Raw genomic sequence first — 23,031 nt, forward strand, 5'->3', positions numbered from 1 at the left:
GACTGACACCAGGGCAGGAATGGATATTAAATATTCCTGGTTTTCAGTGTTTTAATAGGGATAGGGAGGGGGGAGAAGAGGAGGAGGGGTGGTGTTACTGGTCAGGGATACTATTACAGCTGCAGAAAGGGTGGATGATGTAGAAGGATCCTCTCTAGAGCCAATATGGGTGGAAGTTAGGAACAGGAGGGGAACAGTTACTCTACTGGGAGTATTCTATAGGCCCCCCGGTAGCATCAGGGATACTGAGGAGAAGATTGGGAGGCAGATTTTGGAAAGATGCAAAAATAACAGGGTTGTTATCATGGGAGACTTCAATTTCCCAAATATTGATTGGCACCTGCTTAGTGCCAAAGGTTTAGACGGGGCAGAGTTTGTTAGGTGTGTCCATGACAGATTCCTGTCACAGTATGTTGACAGGCCGAAGAGAAGGAATACCATATTAGATCTAGTATTAGGTAATGAACTGGGTCAGATGACAGATCTCTCGGTGGGTGAGCATTTTGGGGACAACAACCACTGCTCCATAACCTTTAGCATTGTCATGGACAAGGATAGGAGCAAAGAGGCTGGGAAGATATTTAATTGGGGAAAGGCGAATTATGAGGCTATAAGGCGAGAACTTGAGAGTGTAAATTGGGATGACAGTTTTGAAGGGAAATGTACTATGGAGATGTGGTTGATGCTCAGGGATCTCTTGCAGGATGTTAGGCATAAATTTGTCCCAGTGAGGCAGAGAAAAAATGGCAGGGTGAAGGAACCATGGGTGACAGGAGAGGTGGAACAACTAGTTAGGAAGAAGAAGGCAGCGTACATAAGGTGTAAGCAGCAAGGATTGGACAGGGCTCGTGAGGAATATAGAGTAGCAAGGAAGGAATTTAAGAAGGGGCTGAGGAGAGCAAGAAGGGGACATGAAAAGGCTTTGGCAAGTAGGGTTAAGGAGAATTCCAAGGCTTTTTTCTCGTATATGAAGAACAGAAGGATGGCAAGAGTAAAGGTAGGTCCGATTAGAGACAAAAGTGGGAAGATGTGCCTGAAGCTGTGGAAGTGGGTGAGGTTCTCAATGAATACTTCTCTTCAGTATTCACCAAGGAGAGGGGTCTTGATGACGCTGATGACAGTGTTGGTAAGGGTAATGTTCTAGAGCATGTAGATATCAAGAGAGAGGATATGTTGGAGCTGTTAGAAAATATTAAGACAGTTAAGTCCCCGGGTCCTGAAGGAATATTCCCCAGGCTACTTCACGAGGTGAGGGAGGAGATTGCTGAACCGTTGGCTAGGATCTTTGAGTCCTCGTTGTCCACGGGAATAGTACCGGAGGATTGGAGGGTGGCAAATGTTGTCCCCTTATTCAAAAAAGGTAGTAGGGATAGACCAGGGAATTACAGACCAGTGAGCCTTACGCCTGTGGTAGGCAAGCTGTTAGAAAGGATTCGAAGAGATAGGATCTATGAGCATTTAGAGAATCATGGACTAATTAGGGACAGCCAGCATGGATTTGTGAAGGAAAGATCTTTCCTCACAAGCCTGATAGGGTTCTTTGAGGAGGTGACCAGGAAGATTGATGAGGTAGTGTAGTAGATGTGGTCTACATGGATTTTAGTAAGGTGTTTGACAAGGTTCCACATGGTAGGCTTCTTCAGAAGGTCAGGGGGCATGGGATCCAGGGAGGCTTGGCCGTGTGGATTCAGAATTGGCTTGCCTGTAGAAAGCAGAGGGTTGTGGTGGAGGGAGTGCATTCGGATTGGAGGGCTGTGACTAGTGGTGTCCCACAGGGATCGGTTCTGGGACCTCTACTTTTTGTGATATTTATTAATGACTTAGATGAGCGGGTGGAAGGGTGGGTTAGCAAGTTTTCAGATGACACAAATATCAGTGGTGTTGTGGATAGTGAGAAGGGCTGTCGAAGCTTACAGAGGGATATTGATAGGATGCAGAGCTGGGCTGAGAAGTGGCAGATGGAGTTCAATCTGGAGAAGTGTGAGGTGGTACGCTTTGGAAGGACAAACTCCAAGGCGGAGTACAAGGTCAATGGCAGGATTCTGGGTAGTGTGGAGGAGCAGAGGGATCTGGGGGTTCATATCCACAGATCACTGAAAGTTGCCTCACAGGTGGATAGGGTAGTTAAGAAAGCCTATGGGATGTTAGCTTTCATAAGTCGTGGGATCGAGTTTAAGAGCCGCAAAGTAATGATGCAGCTTTACAAAACTCTGGTTAGAGTACTGTGAGTACTTAGAGTACTGTGTCCAATTCTGGTCACCTCATTATAGGAAGGATGTGGAGGCATTGGAAAGGGTGCAGAGGAGATTCACCAGGATGCTGCTTGGATTAGAGAGTATGGATTATGGGGAGAGACTTAAGGAGCTAGGGCTTTACTCATTGGAGAGAAGGAGGATGAGGGGAGACATGATAGAGGTATACAAAATATTAAGAGGAATAGATAGAGTGGACAGCCAGCACCTCTTTCCCAGGGCACCAATGCTCAATACAAGAGGGCATGGCTTTAAGTTAATGGGTGGGAAGTTCAAGGGAGACGTCAGAGGGAGGTTTTTCACCCAGAGAGTGGTTGGTGCATGGAATGCGCTGCCTGGGGTGGTGGTGGAGGCAGATACATTGGTCAAGTTCAAGAGATTGTTGGATAAGCATATGGAGGAATTTAAAATAGAGGGATATGTGGGAGGAAGGGGTTAGATAGTCTTAGGTGTGGTTTGAAGGTCGGCACAACATGGTGGGCCGAAGGGCCTGTATTGTGCTGTAATGTTCTATGGTTCTATGGTTCTAAAATAAGACCAGAAGGTGAATTTACAACAAAACCCAGATGCACAATATGCTTTTATTTATTGACACCTGAAGCTAGAATACCACACAATGACCCAGATGTTGCTGTTGTAATGATAATAAAAGTGGTAGCCTTCGCCATAATTATACCATGAAACTAACAGCAAATCCAGTGGTATGACCACATGCAGCCATGTGTGGAGAATCAGAGATTGCTGTCTATGATTCACTGTTCTTCGACAGGCTATGCTGTTTTGCAGTCTTCTCCAGCACACTTTCCAGAAATCAGTGAATTGATGAAAGTTTCAGTATTTATGAGTTTGCTTCACTGTAAAATAGCCTGAAAATGTTTTACTTAGCTAGATGTGGTGTAATTATGTTTAATACCATATTAAGCAGTAATTATTGATATTATATTACCTAGTATGGTATTAAAACCCTTTGGCTTAAAAATAAAACTGATTTTATACTTATTATCATTACCTCAGACGAGCATTTTAAAATGTAATGGGATTTTAAATAACGAAGAATACTTTTCTATCGTTTAAAAAGCTTACAGTATTTCAGTTCCTACCTTAATTTTACATGCATGTTCAGTCTTTATTTTATGCTCTTTAATGTTTAAAATACATTAAAAATTGTTCTTCCCCTGTCCAGTATTGGTGCAAGTAAGAAGTCTTCAATAGGTTTGGCCCCTCAACCAGAGGGAGATGTTGCTGAATACCAGGAATCCCCCTTAACTGACCCCTGACATGAACAGAAGTCAGGAGCATGGATGACCACGGCACAGATATCTCCGGGTCTTTTTGCACAGCTTTCTTGACAGTCAGTAGCAAGCACTTAGACTATGCCACTGGTCACAAAATCTAGGCAGTTCACTTTAAACTTTCAATATTTTAGCATTAGTTGCTACTTGTAGTACAAAACGACAACTAACAGGGGAGGGAGAAAATACACAATGGAAATCAGACCTGTAATCTTAGCCTTAAAAAACTGTTAAAAGATGCAATTATGAATTCTCTATTGTCTTGGAGAAAATACTGGGTGAAGCTCATTGACTGAGGAGAGGATCACTTCCCACATCTGTGCAGCTGCAAAACACTGTTTATCTGAAATGATAATTCACCACATAGCACATGACACCTCTTTAGACATCAGCCTCAGTCTCCTTGCCTTCGGATTATGAGAAATAGCTTTTCCTCCCATAGCTGAAATGCAGTCCTTGAACTCCATTCCCCAGGTTGCTGTCTCATTCAACTTCTTCATCAAGAGTGTTTCTGCAAGGACTTACTTTCCTCCTGGCAGCTAAAAGGTCAGAATCAGAGGGTCATAGAAAAATATAGCATGGAAACGGGCCCTTCGGCCCAGCGAGGCCACACTAACCATCAACCACGACACTAATTTACACTAAACCTTCATTAATCCCATTGTATTTTATCCTCCACACATCCTCATCAACTCCTCCCAGTTTCTACCACTCATCTACACACTAGGGGTAATTACTAATTAATCTACTAACCTGCACATTTTGGGATGTGGGAAGAAAATGGAACATACAAAAGAAACCCACACTACCACAGGGAGAATGTGCAAACTCCACACAGACAACACCTGAGATCAGGATTGAACCCATGACTCTGGCAGTGCCAGGCAGTGGCTCTGTCAGCTGTGGCACTGCGCAGAGGCGGAAGAGTTTAAGGTGATGTGCATCACTGGTGGCATTGATGGAGTCAGCTGCAGACAAAAATGTTTCTCGTCAGGCGAATGCAACATTTGAAACCCCTTCCCTTCCACAACCTGCATCTTCTCCACCACTCAAATAACTACGTGCATCAGACAGCTACTGGACAAGGCAGTGACACAGCAAAGTTAGTGTGCAGGCAGTTGCTGAGTTATCTCCTGAGTGAGTCTCTTCGGTTCCAAGAGACTTTAAATCAGCTACCAACTTGCATCTGCCCATAGGACATTTCAATAGGGCACAGGTTAAGTGCTGTGGCATATACAATATGGGCTGGAATGTTCCTCAGAGATGCTCCCAGTCTGTAACTTTATCAGAAGTGGAACAGAAATCCTGCTTACAAACATAAATGTTGGTCACAATGCAAGCTTGAAGATCCTGGGAGGATCAGAGGAGGAAAGAAGGGGTGTAGCAGTCAGTTGGAAAGCTCTTTGGCCCTCAAGGAAACGGAAAGTAGGGGTTTTCCTTAATAAGAATTTAACAGCTGAACACGACGAACATTATTGATCCCTGCCTCCTGGCTGGACTGAAGCATTGGCGGTTGTATTGAGAACCCTTTGGCATAAGGCAGCTGGAAGGGCAGGGGGGCAGGGGAGCAGGGGAGACGGAGACAGGGAGGGAGGGATGACGCATCAGGTAGAAACATCCGGGGGGGGGGGGTGGGGGGAAGGGAGGTGGTGGGGGGCAGAAGGAACACTGATATTGGATGACATTGTAGACATTGCGTTTGACAGTCTTTACCAAAGTTACAGCAGTGGAAGGGGAATGAGGGAGTTCTTGGTTCTTCCACATCTGGGCAAAAATGCACTTGGCACAAACACCAAGCACCTTTGAAATGGTCACCCAACTGAAAAGTAGAATAAATTGAAACTGTCTTTTCACAGCCATGTTCCCAGATGGCATGAGTGCAGACACTTACCAATCTGAGACTGCGCTACCATTGTGGATTTTCGATCACAAAGTGGAGAAAACGGTAAACCTAAGTCTGCCTCACTGTCACCCTGCAGAGCAAATAATGAAAGAAAACATTATGTGCAAAACAACCTAATTATATATATATTTTAAATTAACAGATAACGCACGTGCAGATCTACATGTATATTCTGTGGGTCTGAGGGGTGAGAAACGTAGAATGTTCATTATCTCCTGCGCATTAAGCACTGAAGCCATAGTGTCTCCAATTTGATTAACTTGCCCTTCTCAAAAGAACAGCATATACTCAGCAAGATTAAACAGGATTTAGCAATAGGAACAGGAGTGATATATTCAGCTCACAGCTGATCAGTAACATAAAAAAAAATTAAGGGTAAGAAAGTCTACCCAGTGAAAAGATGCAGGTCACAATAAAATAATAGTCTAAAGCACTGGGTTATTCTTTCAATTTTCTCTTCCCGCTGCACTGTGCATTGAGGAGATTAAATGAGATTTGTTAGCTGCTGTGCTTTCATCTAGTTTTGACTGGATAACTACTACATGCAATATTCAGCCATCAGAACAGATCAGAATTTTAAAAAATTGTTACTTTCTTGCAGTTACTGCTTGAATAAATAAAAAGTTGATGGCGATTTAAAGTGAGGATGTCTTCCTTTTACTTATGAGTAGAGAGTAAAAGTAAACTTTTAATTAGTCAGTGATCCAGAAAGTACAGAGCAAAGGTTGCTGATTTACCTTTCAAGCATGTGCAACCTTGATTCATATTGATCACTGCCACCATCACAAAATATTACATCATCACCCTCCATCTTAACACCTTGTTCTGCAGGACCAATTGCAAAATCTAATATATACTATTAGTCCTAACATTAAAAAGAAATAGGAATTTAAAATCAAAATTAATATTCTTTTTTTAAATTTAAGAGTACAAACCTTTTAAGTATCCCTAAGTGGTAGTTTTAATCATTAATTCCAGATGGACTAACAATGCACGTAGAGCATGAGCCCTGCTTATTTTAATGCCTGGCACTAAGCATGGCGTTAAGAATGACAAAGACACTGGGTTTCCTCCGGCTGCTCTGGTTTCCTCCCACATTCCAAAGATGTACAGGTTAGGAGGTTGTGGGCACGCTATGTTGGCGCCAGGAGCGTGGCGACACTTGCGGGCTGCCCCCAGAATACTACGCAAAAGATGTGTTTCACTGTGTGTTTCAATGTACGTGTGACTAATAAAGATATCTTATCTTATATCTCATGTCACCATTCAACAATGCTACTTGTCCCGTGAGTTATTGCTGCCTAGTTCAGAAAATGCATCTATGTAATGTACACCTCCTGGTCAATGATTATTAAATTGTGTTGCATGCTGAAAATGCAGAGCAAACTTAATATTAGACCACATATCTGCTCACAAGACAGGTAAATTACATAATGAAACTTTAACCTTGGGTAGACACTGGCCAATCGCACCATCCTCCTCAATATTCTTTGGTGTCATGCCCAAGCAGTTTGAGGGCCAAGCTTCATTTACATTTGATTGGGGTTTGCAAGTGTTGAGCCAGTCTTCACTGACAGATCACGAATCATGACAAGCAGGAAATTATGTGACTCACTGTGTTGTTGAGTTAGGACAGGTTGGGGTATGGGAGAACTGTACCATGGGTATCTCAAAGGTGCATTGGGATCTTTGCATGGGATCTGACAATGAATAGTAAATTTCTCATTAAATGATGTATGATATTCCTGTGACAAGGCACTGGCTTGATATAACACTGTTTCTATAAATACAAAACTTACTGAATAAAAGATGTTCTTATACATGTACTGCTTCACAGTACATCAAACCCTTTACCTGTCTAAAGAATTCTTCCATCAATGTCATTGTCCAGCGGTAGTGCTGTTGCCAGGATTTTGCAGGATGACTTATATCTGCAGCATGCAGCATTAATGACATGACTTTAGCTTTGTCAGTCCTGAAAAATCAAGGGCATGTATCTGAGTTGTTGCATTGAAGGATTGTGAGTAAACCGTATTGCGTATGACATGATTATAAGTTTCCTGTTTTTGAAAGAAATCGTCAAGAAAAGGAGATTGTCTCACCCTTCAGGCTGCTGCAAAGTATTTCTCATGGACTTGATTTGTTGGAAATGACAAGACATGTCGGTCGATAAAACCATTTCTATCACCAGAGAACGCAGATCCCTGTTTGATTTATAAAACATGACGTGATGCTATGAGTAGCTGATAATGTTAAATACAAGAATAGATCTGGCATCTAGCTTTCTTTCCATGTCTAGAATAAAAAGAATGGAAAAATATATAAAAAGGTGCTGAACTTCTAAAGTTCCCATGACTTACAGCATGTCAACCCTGAGGTACAGCTCAACAGCTGACATGCCAGCATGTCTGAATATTCTTATTAAAGCCAAAGGCATTCAGGGTTAATTCTTGTTATTAAGTTTAAGAATGTGACTTTTCTGCTATTTTGGTCATTTAGTTAGAATGATGCTGTGGAGCGATCACCCTTTAACCCTTGGATGGCACCAATGTCTATCGCATCAGAATCTAAGTAAGCACAAAGCTTATGTGGGAGGTTTTCTGATTCTGGTGTAAATGCAAGCAGATGTGTATTTGAAAATTTGGCGGGGACCTTCTTCAGCTATTTGACCATAGTAATTAACTTTCAAGCAGTCTTTTAAATGGCACCCAACACTCCTGCCCAAATCATGGAATGTTTTTGTAAATAACATCTCCCAATGCTTAATGCTCATAAGCAAACTATTGCTCTGCTTTCTTTCAGCTGTGCACATTGTCTTAAGACTGCCTGGTAATTCAATGTAACAGCAAATTTATGTTAACACCAAAAGTAAAGAGACTTGGATTTATACCATGGCTTGTCAAATGTCTCAGAAAGTTTCATATGGAATGATATATTAGAAATATATCCTCTTAAGGAAGTGTTTATTCTCAAACAATCTCATCCTACCTCCAATCATCTTTCGATAAATTGCACATGATATTCATTTCCTCTTCTTGCATCAATCGGTAGGCAGCACTCACATGATAGTTTTCAAGAACAGATCGATCATTGTACAAAATAGCTACACCTGATCTGTTAATAAATGAAATAACATATAATTTATATTAAATATTTTGTTCTGGGTGAAAAAAACAAAAAAAAAACTGACAATAAACAGATACTAAAATTATGCCATGTGGTAATTAAGAGAATGTCCTTGTTTTATTATTTTAGCGGAAGAACTGATTCATTTAAGTTAAAACTATGGAGTTAGAACTTCTACCGGAGTAACTCAGAGAGAAATGTCTGTTAAATATGCTGTGATTATAATTTAACATAATGTACTATAATGTTGAAATCAAAATATTAAGATATGTTATTAAAATAAAGCCTTCTGGAAGACTTTCTAGTGTCAGGCTGGCTATTTCTAGGAACTTAGTAGGATCTTAACAGATTGTCTACAACATAAGCAGGTAGCGTAAATAAATATTGATTAAAGTGGAACAGTTCAATAAATTTCATTATCTTTCTTTTGTTAAGTTTTTTAGTCACTAAATAAGAACAGATGTAATATTTGGACTGGTCATATCTCACAGCAGACAGTCAAAATGGTGAATTACCACATGATTTAAATTGATCCTTGACTAATGGAATAAGTATCTTCTCTCCCCTCAAACCCTGGCTGCTTGTGTCCTCAACAAAACTACTAATTAGGCAAGATGATACGTGGGCAAAACTGAAATTAGCCGACTTCCTCTAAAGCACCAGCTAAAATAAAGGTCTGAGTGTTAATGTGATGGTCATCTCCACCAATGCAGAGTCAGCTCATTTGAAGATTTTTGATGTGTGTTACTTATGATTGACCAGAAATGCCATCAGGGGAACAATGAAGAGCTGTTGGCTACTTGCTGGGCACCAGCAGCATTTCTCAGTGAAAGAGGAGGAGGTGGCAGCAAGCAAAGCTGGGGTAGGATGGAGAACCACCACAAGATCTTCTTATTGTTATTTTGTTACTAGGAATTTCTTATGATGTCTATTGGAAAGTACACTGTACTAATAGGTGAAATAGAAACAAAACATGCATCTGCACATAGAATGTCCAACAATGTATTATGAGCCCCTCAGAAACAAATGAATAATACGTTAATAAGAGATGTAATAACACTTAATCTGGAAATAGTTAAAGGAACTTTGTAAGCAGACAGTAATATGAACCCATGATGCACGTTAGGGTCCAATACATTGGTTGATGTACACACGTCCATTCTGTGACAGGAGTGCACCACCTGCCATACAGTAAAGGTATTTATCTATTTCCATACGCAAGCAGGGAACTAACATGTCTTTGAGATCTCCTTTTTCAAAACATCATTGCATAAAAATGCAGCATGCCGGCTGTTCCAATGCACCTGGTGCCTCCAACTCATCTGTAACAGGAAATTTTCTTTAACTTCTGCCAGCTGCTTTGTTGGGACTGGACCCAAATTCTTGACTAGAAATTCCAGACAGAGGTGCAGATTTATTTCATTTTGAAAAAAAACCCCTATTCCTTAAGATGTCCATTCATGAAAAATGTCAAGATATTTGTTACTCTTGCAGATCTCCAGAAGAACATCTCATAAACCTTTAACGTGGCCAAAAGGAAACAAAATGTCGATAAAAGCTGCACAGCTCATTGTTGAAAAATGAGCCTAAAAAATGGACCTCAAAATGTAGTATTCTCTCATGTAACATGAGCTCTGATTGTTGAAGGCTTTGTGGTAGAAATGTTTCTGGAGTGGGAGTGCAGAGAAGGTGATATTGAACTGGATCCTTCACCCAATAATCTATTTGTTTGATCTCAATGTCAACCACTCTGTAAAAGGCAGCCAGAGCAATTCCACCCACTTAGCACGACTCTCCACTTCACACCACCAGCAAGAAAAGATTTCAAACCTCCACCTGCTGTCACCCAATTAATCAACGTAGAAATTTATACATTTTTACTGCAAAGATCCACACACTGAGAAGCATTTTAGTAAAGTACAGTGCCATATAATCTTAAGAAATTCACAAGTAAGTTTTATTCCTGTCACTCTGCAACATTGCTTCCTACCTGGTTTGAATGTGGAAGTTATTTGTGGTCCCTGTATGCTCATAGTCATGAATGGCAGCAGCAAAGAGCATGGCTAGAATATCCAGTTCTGTAAACCAGTGCTGTAACAGAAAGGTTATAATTTGGGAAAATGCCTTTGATTTACTTAACTCTGATATGAAGATGTGACATGATTAATTGGATATCAGACATAAGGGCTTCAAAGCTGCTTGAAATACCCAACGTGTCGCAGTGCACAAATTGGGCTGGTTGCCACAAGACAAGTAGTTCATCAAACCCATTAAATGAGGTGCCATCCCTCAATGCCAATGAGTTGCTCGAGTAGCACCGGTTCGGCAGAGATCTCATTTGGAATGAGTAAGAGACTGCAAATAACATTTAAACAAAAACTGCCCTTATCTATTCCTGCACTGTGCTTCTCCCTTTCACTGCGATTGTGCTCCAGCAAAAAGCGTTGCTCAGGAGGACTTGAATTGTTCATGAAGTCATACAGCATGGAAACAGGCCCGTCATCCAACTGAGCCTATGCTAACAATCAAGCACCCATCCACACCAATACCATTTTTATTCTCCCTACATTCTCATTAATTCCCCCTGGATTCTACCATTCACCTGCACAGTAAGGCCAATTAACCTACCAAACTGCACATCTTAGGGACATTGGAAGAAACTGAAGCACTCAGGGGAAACCCAGTTGATCATGGGAAGAAAGTGCAAACTCCACACAGTCAACATCGAGGTCAGGTTTGAACCTAGGTTTTTGGAGCTGTGAGGCAGCAGCTCTATTAGCCATGCCATTGTGCTGTCCTTGCATTGAGAGAGAGGTTGAAGGATCTCTAGGGAATTATGTAAATAGTCTTTGTTTCTTTGGATGAATCCAAATCTTTGCCCCCAGAAGCCAACATTGGAGTTCTGTGCTGGACTGTCAATCTGGAGAATGTTCAGCCTTACACGGTTTAATGATTCATAAATTAAAAATCCCTGTTCTGCTTGATAATTTCTATCTTCTGAGGAAATAGAATGGATGTCTAAATGCCTCATGGCAGACAGACTGTCTTGATCTGAATTAATATAAACAGTGGTCACAATATCTTTCCCAACAGTTTAACTTGGAAAAATTATTATGAAAAAAGTACTGATTAGCTTTGACACAAATAGCTATGAAAAGAAAAAAACATTTAAAAAATTGCTGATAGATCTGTAGCTCCTGTTGATTGAGCATTGTGAGTGCTGTTTGTGCGTACAGGTACATTTGTGGGGTGAGTCATGCTGGACGATTTACTGATGAACATGATACCGGCACCAAATGTTAACTGGAAGGATGCAAAGTAAGCAGATTGTGATGTTAGCAAGTATTCCACACCTATTTAATGACACCATTGCTACTTCTGAGTTCAGTGCTCTTACCCACACAGAAATGAGGGATCCCCACTCTCACCTCACCCAAACCAATACTATTTATAGCAACTGTGCAATGGTTAGTGTGACAAACAATCTGCTGGAAGAACTCAGTAGGTCAAGCAGCATCTGTGGGGGGAAAGGAATTGTCGATGTTTCAGGTTGAAACCCTGCATCAGGATCTGTGTAATAATTAATTGGTTTATTTCTTCTGCCTGGTTCAAAATGTTAAAGAGTATAGAGTGTGTTGAGACAGTCACTTATGTAGCTTTTTACAGACTTCAAGGCTCAGAATCAGAATCAGATTTATTACCACTGACATATGGCGCAAAATTTGTTGTTTTGTGGCCGCATTACAGTGCAAGACATAAAAATCTATAAATTAAAAAAATAAATAAATAGTGCACAAAAAAAAAGGTAAATCTGTTGCTGCTGGAAAGGGCTGCATTAACAGGCAATATCTTTGGAAAACAACATAACCAAGAGAATGAGTAGGAATGACATAGAGAGGTCAATCAGTTAAAAGAGAGTGAAGGTGCTAAGGAAGTGCAAGGTTTTCAGCAAGAGACATATCTGCCCAAGGTCCTCAGAGACTGATTCTTCTGCCTGAACCTCAGAGAGGAACAAAATGGAAAACTGATAACTACAACAATGCAACTTCAAAATGTATGAATACCACATTGTCAATAGATGTCAAGATGATCACGGCAATGAATTTTTATGCATTTAGCTCCTTTAAGGCTGATGCTAAAGATATAACTCAGTGTGTTATCTACTGTTGTGTAAAAGAGTTCACTGACCCTCTCAGTTCAAAGTAAGTAAGCCAACGTTTCATTCTCTCTTATTAATGACCTGCAAGCATCTTGGGCTTGTGCCTTTGCTTAGACTACAGATGTCCCTGTGCTGCAGTGAACTCGTAACTGTATACACACACAGCACATCCACTCTGGCCTATGAAAAAACCAAGAGAGATTTACTCTCACAGGGTGCAGCTGGTTTACAATCACAGGCAGCCAATCATGCAAGGCAGTGCCTGGTATCCTAGCTGCGGTCACAATAATTTCATTCTCCAGCAGTCCATTGTGTGATCTACAATAAAGACATGATGCCAAACTGAGAGGTAGCTATTGACAGGAGCTATCATTTGACATCATAACTCCTTAATGCTAGTTGGAAGTGCAAGCACGTTATGCAAACACAATGTGTGAGGGCACAGACGTTGTGTGCTAAAATAATGCTTCCTCCCTGTGGACCGGTCTGGGCAGAGCCAATGTCAAAGTACATGCTGATCTCCTGTATGCTGCACAGATTTACTGTTGTGAGGGCAAAGTCTTAGCTACTAGCTACATGGCAAGCAGCTGAGAGGCAGGAAGAAGAATAGGAGGTGGAAGAGGAACAAACATCTTGGGCAGCTCTTTCCTGCCATGTCTGTCCACAAACAACTCATCCAAATTCTTTCTCTGAAACCACAATCCTATTCCCCACTGACCAATATTCCCATGCCTCTGCCATTGCATATTAAGTTCACATTGCCATGGCAAAAATAAAAAATAAACAAAATATCCATCCCAAATTAGATTTATAATCAAAATCTTATCCCCCTGCTCCTACAAGATGTTTCCTCAGGGGCTCAAATGTGGCTGGTGAAGGCTGCCAACTCTTGTTTGAGGAGATGGCAGGTGGCCCTGTAGAACAATTGGAGCAATTCTAGGAAGTCCATCTGCAGGCTACAGCAGCTTTGTCCTGGCAGGTTGACAGACAACACTGATGGCACTGGGTGTGTAGCCACAGTGGCAGGAAAAGCATCTTCTACTGAAGGTGAGAAAGTTCCTGCTCCGTAGAGGCACTGTTACTCCCCCAGAGCATTGACCTAGCAATCTGTTAGGAGGAATGATATGCAGGACCAAGATACCATGCATTTAGCATCTACAGCCACAATGGCAACAGACTGAGCTGGCAAGACAGCAAGCTGATCTTCCACCAGCAGCACTGAACATTTCTTCAAACTGTGACATCAGCTGTCAGATGCTGCATCACGATTCCAGTCCCAAATGCACCAAGAGAGGCCCATGCCAGAAAAGATCAGCACCAAGCACTTCATCAAACTCCGTGTCAATATGGTACCAAATCACTCCATGCACTTTGACATTGAATGCATAATTTCTGGAAAGCATATCAATACTCCAAAGATTTTAGTTGGGTACATTCTCTTCAACCTACTGTCGTCTGCTCCCTTAAAGATCCAAGTCCTCTGCAGCAAAACTTCCCTGGAGACGCAGCACCTGTGTAGCCTTTTCCCCTTGTCTGGCTGCAGGCTACCTGGGCCAAAGTCTTTCCAAGTCTCCCTTACAAAGAGTCATTATCTGAGTTGGTGGATGTGCTTGAACCATGTGATAGTAAGTCTTCACTTTCACTGTCTTCTTGCTATTCCTCCACTAACTGTCCAGATTCTAATGTTTGGTGTCTAAAATAGAAAATGTCCAAGGGTAAGATGGTGGTGGGAGAGCCTGGGAGAAAGCAAGTGGTGCAAGCTTATACCATCAGAAGCCTGGAAATTGGAAAGGAGTGTGTATTGAGGGAAAGGCAGGGTTTGAGAAGAAGGATTAGTTGGCAGGTTAGAGTGATCTTGAATGGCTTCTCATCCTGCTGCTCTTTCCATCTTGAATAATGAGTGTCCCAATGAGAGGTAATGCCATATTCTCCATTGGGAGTTGGACATGTGTACAACATCTGTACCCCCTTGGTTAGCTGCCAATGCCTCCACTTGTGTGCAACCTTGTACTGTAAGAAAGTGGAATTGCATCTATGAATGTTGTACAATTTCTTTGGTTGATATATCTCTTATAGTTAAATAAGATATGGATTTGAACCCTTGGTGTTTGAGGGTAGAATGGAATTTATGAATGTTACTTACAAGTCCTGAAAGTGAGAGATTGTTGGAAGATGACTTATAGATGTGTGGTGCATTGCACAGGATCTGAGGCTGGTGGTGTAGTTGGAGGGATATAGCATTTGAAGATGCACTCACTGATCCTCAACGTCCTCAATGTGCATTAAAGTCATCCAGGTCCCTGAGATGGACTTCTGGCATCAACCTCCATTACTGAGTCACTGTCTGGCTGGGCAAGTGGGCTCCTAGAGATACAGGACATTTTGCACTTTCTTCAGTGTTGCGTTCTAAAGGTGCTTCCCTATGTTCTTCCTTCTTCATTATGTGCCAGGTTAACATAATTTGTAGATTTCTTGCCAGCACTTGTCCAGCTGCAATGCAGCTCATCTTTAAGAACTGCAAGGTAGCTTTAAGTAGTGAAAGCCAGTGCCATTTGATGTCAGCCACCTATAGTACTGGCCACCTAACGAAAAGTATGGCCATTGAACAGTCCAATTAGTATTGACTGGATGTTGCAATCATTATAATTCGCAGGTAGCATGGTTAGCTTTCTACCTGCATAACACTGAGCAGGTTTGTGTTAATCACACACTCCATGCCCATTTTTGGGACCTGTCAATGTAAATTGCCAGTAAAATCTAATTAGTTGCAGTGACAAAATGGCATGGGTAAACATCTATCAAGCATTTCAGGATTATGGTAAAGGCATTCGATATGTTGAGTCTGATGTATAAATGACTTGAAACCAAAGATGAAATGCAACAGTTCATTGGCTGGCATTGTTTATTACAAAATTGGGCCTGTGCTCAAAAGCAGCCTTGTTTATTATAATGCATGAACATTTTAAATGGAAGACAAAACAATTTATTTGAAGTAATTAAGTATTATTTAAGTGAAGAGGCTGATAAAATATCTTCCTTCAACTAATTATATTACTTTTATTTAACAGAGTTAAGAACATGTTAAACATAGCTGCAGTAGGTCACAAAGTGCTTGGAAGCCAAGTGCCATGTCACACTTCTTTACATTCTCTGTCAGGGTATCGGTCTGTGTTTGAAGGAAGCTTGGGGAATAATCAATCTGGCTTTATTGAAGTGAGTATGATTTTTAAAAGAAACTGGTTAAAACTCCAGTTCACCAAGAATTAGTGAAATACTGGGTACTGAAATGTTAAGCGTGAGGAAAGAATTATAGGATAGAAATGCAGAGCATAAGACCATCAAGATATGCAATACTATTATCTAATATATTACAGAATTTAATAAGAGTCACTTTCTGAAACTTTCAATTTAGTGAATTGGCAGCTGATTTTCATTTGCAGCATTTGACATGTTCCACGTTGATAATGAAAAGATATGTATTATTAATGTTAATCAATCAATAACTATCCACTGAATTAAATTGAGAAATACTACAATAGAACAATACAGCACAATACAGGCCCTTCGGCCCACTATGTTGTGCCGACCTTTAAATCACGCCTAAGACTATCTAACCCCTTCCTCCCACATATCCCTCTATTTTAAACTCCTCCATATGCTTATCTAACAATCTCTTGAACTTGACCAACGTATCAGCCTCCACCACCACCCCAGGCAGCGCATTCCATGTACCAACCACTCTCTGGGTGAAAAACCTCCTTCTGATATCTCCCTTGAACTTCCCACCCATTACCTTAAAGCCATGCCCTCTTGTATTGAGCATTAGTGCCCTGGGTAAGAGGTGCTGGCTGTCCACTCTATCTATTCCTCTTAATATTTTGTATACCTCTATCATGTCTCCCCTCATTCTCCTTCTCTCCAATGAATAAAGCCCTAGCTCCCTTAGTCTCTCCTTATAATCCATACTCTCCAATCCAGGCAGCATCCTGGTAAATCTCCTCTGCACCCTTTCCACATCCTGATGGTGTCTAATTTCTTTCAGAATTTATTCATGCTTAAAATAAATATATTTGAACCAATATAGTGAAGCTTCCTCTCATAGATCCGTATCATCCATTTTGCTTGTCAATAAATCATTGCAGTGATTTCAGTATAAATTAGCTACATTTTCCCCATTTTATACAAAAGAACAGATAATTATCTCCCTTATATTTAGACCATATATGCATTCTTTTAGAAGCACATTTTGGTTTCAATTTTATTATTAATCTTTTCTGGTTTACACCAAATGTAACAAATAGGCAATGTAACACAATCCCTTTTATGAGCCTCAAAACCCTTGGCTGTAGTATTGTTAGTAGCCTTAATTATAGCGCTTGTAAATGGTGCCTCCCTCAGCTGCAATGTCTACAAATTTTGTTCTTCCATTAGGAATGTGTAAGAGTTCATTTAAGCAGTTCTGCAATGAAGGAGGGAATTGAAGCAACAAAACAGAAATGTACTCTGTAATTACTACTACAATGTAAAAGTTTATGATGGGGTATCTAGATATCTGTGAAGAGGGCTGCAAGCTGGTTTGTTGTCTTGGGAAACTGCATTATGTACTTAATCCTCAGGGCTTTCAATACTTCAAATGTCAGGATTTGTTGTGAAGGAGTGCCATATCCAAGACTATTCAGTGGTTAACTATGGGATAAAAGTTTTAACAACTTAGGAATTCATTACTATTATATATCTAATGAGGATTCTATACAATGTTTCATTCATTATATTGGATATAACTAACAAATGATTTGCATTTAATGGTTTTGCCATAGCAATTTAGAAAATGTTTTAAACAGCTTTAGACAGATGCCATGGTAAAATTGCAATTTTTACATTTAAATGTTGTTTCCTCTTGAAACATAACCATTTGACAGTATTTTCAAGTTAAATCCTGGCAACCATCATTTTTACTCAGCATGCTAATCAAAAAATTAATACAAAGATCCACCGGACATTTGCCTCTGTTCCTTTTGATGCCACCCTCCTAGAACAGTTGTGTTTCAATGCCAAAGCAAAAATAGCTTGCAATGTGAAAGCTTTTACATTGAATTCTTTGGCTATCTTCCAAGAACAAATTGGACAAAAAAGTTTCTCAAAATCTTGAAATATCATGTACAAACTTAAATATACACTACTGGCAAAAGAGAATAAATCTATACTGTTAAGCTCTTACCATTATGCCAGTATGGAGCATTAGATAATGCACAGTTTGGGCCACATCTGCTGCATGAATTAAGTTATGGTAAGGATTCTTGTACTTGCTGTAACCTGCCTCCAGGGCTTCAACAAAAGACATTAGTGAAGATACAGGGATCTATATGTAAAAAAAATTACTTGAGATTAGGAGGTGAGGTAGCATGTACAAGTAATCACAAACTACAAATATTGTTAAAAATGTTAAAATTCCAAAACAAAATACTGTTAAATAAAAGCCTTTTAAGATTCATTGTTGGTCACTCAGATACATGCTGAACAATAATAATTCAATGCCCATAAAGCAACTTGTGCAAACAATAAAATAACATTAGTTTGAAAACATAGTTAATTTTACTTCATATTCAATGTCCACATATGTAGACACTTTTCTATAAGCTTAATGACAGTTAATTAAAATACCTTATAATTAGGATTTGATAAGAGTTTTCAATTAACTTATGCTGTCCAATTCACAATTACTCTTCAGAGAGAGATTAACATTACAAAACATCTGACATTCTGTAGGCTATTATATATTACTATTGGGAAAAGGCATGTTAGACTCAATTAGTTGTGTAGAATTAATAACTGATTAGTCTTTGATAGCTTTGTATTAGCAATTTTGTATGTGTATTAGGCAACGTTGAGCATTTGCCATAGTGACATTGCAATGTTGTACTTTACTGCACTTCAGTTTAGCTACATGTGTTATTCTTGGTCTTAAGCAACATGCATTAACCCTGCAGTGGACCTGGAGAGATGCTTCATCTACAAATTATCTTCTCATTTCAGTGGTTTTGGTTTTACAGTTTTATTTCAGCAAATTTTAATAGCCCCACATGATCCAATGTACAAGTTCAGTGTCAGATATAGGTAAATTGAATAAAAAAGAGTTATAAATAATTGAACATAAAAAGGAACAGACCATGGTGAATACCTATATTTTTAAAGTTCATTCAGGAGAGGCAGTACATTTATAGTCCTACCAGGGATGGGGCAGTGCTCAAGCTAATCCTAAGGAATGAAGCCAGACAAGTGGTTGATGTGGCAAACGTGGTTCCTTTGTTCAAAAAAAGGTAGCAGGGAGAAGCAAAGTAATTACAGGATTGTGAGCCTTATGTTAGTGGTAGGGAAGTTACTGGAAAGCATTCTGAAGGACAGTTTCAATCTGAACTTGGAAAGGGAAAAGTTGTTCAGAGGTAGTCAGCATGGCTTTATTTGTAGGAGATCACATCTGACTAATGTGATTTTTTTCAAAAATGTCACTATATATAAAGATGAGGGCAGTGTGACTGGACTTTGGTAAGGCATTTGACAAGGTCCTAGATGGGAGATCTGATAGAGGTGTACAAAATTATGAGGGGGATAAATAGGCTAGACAGTAACAAACAACTTCCCCTCACAGAGGTATCTATAAATACGGGGTATAGGTTTAAGGTAAGAAGTAAGAGATTTAGAGTGTTTCTTTTTTCACTGAGAGGGGTGGTTGGAGTTTGGAATGCACTGCTTGAGTAGATGATGGTAGCAGAGACTCTCACAACATTTACGTATATGGCCAAGCACAAGGCATAGAAGGTTACAGACCAAGTGCTGGTAAATGGGGTTAATATATCTGGGTACTTGATGGTTGGCATGGATGGGATGGGCCAAAGAACCTGTTTGATAAATCTTTCACTTACAAATTCATGGGGGTATCCTAGTTCCAGGCGTTATTTATACCTACATTAGTAATCTCAAAAAGGTAGATCATTGATTGTTAAGTGCTCTGGGAATATCCTGAAGGCACGAAAGACACTGTTTAACATGCAAGAACTTCCAATCATTATAGAGTCACAACTCTGGGTTATGTGTTTAACCTCAAATATCGCCGTTAGTGCAATGAACCGTGTAACAAGAATTGCTTTCTCTTTAGATAAACCACAGCACTATACTTGTTAGCTGAAATCTGAGGCAAAACAATCCTGTAAACCCTGATCTGTTGCTGGAAGTTGGGAAGGTTGGAGCTTTATAAGTCATTTGTTTGCTTTCATTCAAATTTATCTCAGATCTGAAGGATCACTAAAGTAAGTAATGCAGCAATTCATTTAAGTGACAATGCTCTTGTGTTACTGGAGTGGACCTGGCTTTAGAACACCAGCTTGTATTTGCTTGAGTTGTTACGAAGTGGTTGGTCCAAAGATTTGAAGACCACCAGTATGATTCTTTGCCCTCTCACTGGTGAGTCTAATAACCTACTAGAAGTGCAGGCTAAGGACACCAGTGAATGTATAGATTTTCCAACTAGTGTAGTGTTTTAGCAAGTGAGAAATGATGTCTTTTATGTACTTGTTCGGCCCTACTATAATCAATATGTAATCTAGGTTGCTCAGCACCCAATGATGCTTTACTTTGGTCCTAATAACTAAAACCTCATTCAGTTTAGAGTGCACAGAGTGTTGAAATCAATGTGCATTCGTGGTATCAATGCGGCAGCCTCTGTTCTTAGACATCCTATTTTAAATTTTAGCAGTGGCTGACCTTGAAACACTGCAGTGTGTTTACTTTCATTTAGGTGAGTTTGCTAAATATTTTGGATTTGTTGCCTCGCTCTGTGTCTTTCTCAGCCTGTAGTTTGACTCACTGAAAAACATTACTGTGTCTGTCAGCACTGAAGTAATCATTTTCACCTCTGCATTGAGATTCACCTTTGTTCAATGTGGCCAAAAGAAAGTGCACAACACAAGAGGAAAAATCTGTAGAAAACCAATCCTAACACTAACTATATTCTGCTTTATCCGATGAATGCTTCTGAGTAATCTTTTGGTGATAGGGTTTTAATCCTTCGGTTAGAGGGTTTTATTTGTTGATGCCAGGGAATTTTGCATCATCATATACATCTGTTATCTAATCGCTGCCAGAATGAATAGATTATTTTTAAGTAGATATTATTTAAAATAAACTAATTATATAAGTTACAAAATTCTTCATTTGATGGACGATCACATATATTTGCATTAAAACCTGGTAGATTTAATGGGACTTTTTTGGCATTGACTTTGTAAACCATTTGATTTGTTTTAATTTAATATTAAACATTAAAAGTGTTCTGACCCTGAAGCGATTGATAAGGTCATATCGGGTGAATAGTTCGTGCACCATGAACTTCAGTGCATGGTCTCCACTGGCATCATTAAGGGCGAACACATTAAATGACCATTTATCAATATCCTGCAGAAAGAGAAGAGATAACAAATTTAGTCATATTCGCCAATATTGTCAATAGTTTTAAAATTAGTGTGCTACGCACCTTTAAAGCAGATATCACTGCTGCTGGATAAGTCAGTCCTACCATGTTTGACGTCCTTCTGTACATCCTTGAATTTAAAATAATAAAAAGGTATAAATTTTGACAATAGATTTCAACAGCGTGCCTAATTTGTTATGTATAACTTCCTGCTTATTCCTGTAACTAGGACAATGGGAAGCTTGGATTATCCGTTTCCCTTTAATGCAATTACTTATGAATTTACTTTTAAAATGTTTTGCTCAAGAGCTGTGAGTAAAAGGAAGTAAAGCATTTTTACTCTCCAGGGTAAAGTTTGTTGGGCTCTGTGTGGCTGGCAGTGCCTTGCACACAATGTCACAAGTTGGCAAATCATGTACCATGTGAGATTCCAATGAGTAATTGAGAGGAAAATGATGGCATATATATGTGGTTATGTACAAGAATTAAAATCATAATTTAAATGTGTGACCAACAAGCTCTTGATGAGCTTTCAAATTGCACACTGGTTTCACATCCAAACACATTTAAAACTAAGTCTAAGGTAAGTTCTAGAAATGCTTTTACTTAATCATCTGCTTCATTTTTCTCCATACTTTAGATCTTTTTAAAACTTGCTCTTGTTTTTGCTAAGTTTTGGCATGACAATTAATGAAGTTAAGCACAGGTATTCTTTTTGGGGTTCCAAATTTGTTCAATAATTGAGAAGAGGGAGTGTTTGTATTAGTGGTGGTGATGATGGTGACGGAGGTGATTGCAGCAAATAAGCAAATCTGACCTGCACCTGAGTACATTGGAGCAGTTTGCTTCACGACACAATGATCTTCTAAACCTCAGAGGAACCACAATCAGCCAGAAGCATCTCAGCCTGGATTAACGCATTTGTACATTGCGGATATATGTTTGATAGACTGTGGGCTGAGTATAATCTCCATGGGGTTTATCCTCATGCATTTGACTAAATTTACTTCCTTCTTAAATCCTCTAAATTAAACAGATACCACTAGCATTATTTTGTCTGTTCTGCACTCACAATGGTTATCTCTCCTGTGGGCACATTATTTGAAGGTGGGTCTGTCATAATTGTCACCAACATATAAACTTTCATTGTAAATTCTGAAATAGGACTAAAGTTAATTGACTGCGACCAGCAAGTTCCCCTCCAAGTCACACACTATCCTGACTTGGAAATACATTAACACACTCTTTCCTGGTTACTGAGTCCTAACACTGTAACTTCCTACTTAATAGCACCATTCAGTGGTCCTCCATCCCAAGGACAGTCAGGATTGGACGCTAAATGTCAGCTTTACCAGCATTGCTCACAGCCTGTAAAAAACATTATTACTGTTCAGAGCATTTAATTTTAAACTAAAGAAACAAACCTTGTAAATGGCTGTTGGCTTGGCTCTAATGAGACAAAATTCTAGTTGTTACAACAGGGAGGTTATTTATCTTTCATAAAAAGATAGCTTGGAAACATAGCAGCCTGGGCCTGTGTTTGCTTGCACCTCACCATAGAATCATTCAAGATGGAAATAGGCCATTCAGCCCAACTCAATCATGCCGACCAGTGGTCACCCTTCTATATTAACGCCATCGCCCAGCACTTGGTCCATAACCCTCTATGCCTTAGTGATTCAAGTGTTCATTCAGCCACTTCAAAAAGACTGTCATCAACCCAGCTTTGACCACTTTCTTAGGCAGTGCATTCCAGACACCTACCGCTCTCTGGGTGAAGAAAGTCCTTCTCATATCCCCTCCGAATCTCTTCCCCCTTATCCTAAAAACGTGAG

The 23,031-nt window shown here is 39.8% G+C and overlaps 1 protein-coding gene across 4 annotated transcripts in view; it reads right to left on the minus strand.

Moving 5' to 3' along the window:
* pde1a (phosphodiesterase 1A, calmodulin-dependent) overlaps positions 1–23,031 on the minus strand; it is a 411,318-nt gene that overhangs the window by 44,078 nt on the left and 344,209 nt on the right. For all 4 annotated transcript variants that reach the window (XM_052023509.1, XM_052023506.1, XM_052023516.1 and 1 more), the window contains 8 exons: positions 21,260–21,326; positions 21,064–21,180; positions 17,951–18,091; positions 10,564–10,664; positions 8,436–8,561; positions 7,550–7,651; positions 7,302–7,422; positions 5,436–5,517 (listed from right to left, as the gene is read on the minus strand). In XM_052023509.1, the coding sequence (XP_051879469.1) occupies positions 5,436–5,517; positions 7,302–7,422; positions 7,550–7,651; positions 8,436–8,561; positions 10,564–10,664; positions 17,951–18,091; positions 21,064–21,180; positions 21,260–21,326 (857 nt within the window). The remainder of the gene's footprint in view (positions 1–5,435; positions 5,518–7,301; positions 7,423–7,549; positions 7,652–8,435; positions 8,562–10,563; positions 10,665–17,950; positions 18,092–21,063; positions 21,181–21,259; positions 21,327–23,031) is intronic.

This window comes from Pristis pectinata, chromosome 1, assembly GCF_009764475.1.
Source record: "Pristis pectinata isolate sPriPec2 chromosome 1, sPriPec2.1.pri, whole genome shotgun sequence".
NCBI classification, from domain to species: Eukaryota; Metazoa; Chordata; class Chondrichthyes; order Rhinopristiformes; family Pristidae; genus Pristis; species Pristis pectinata.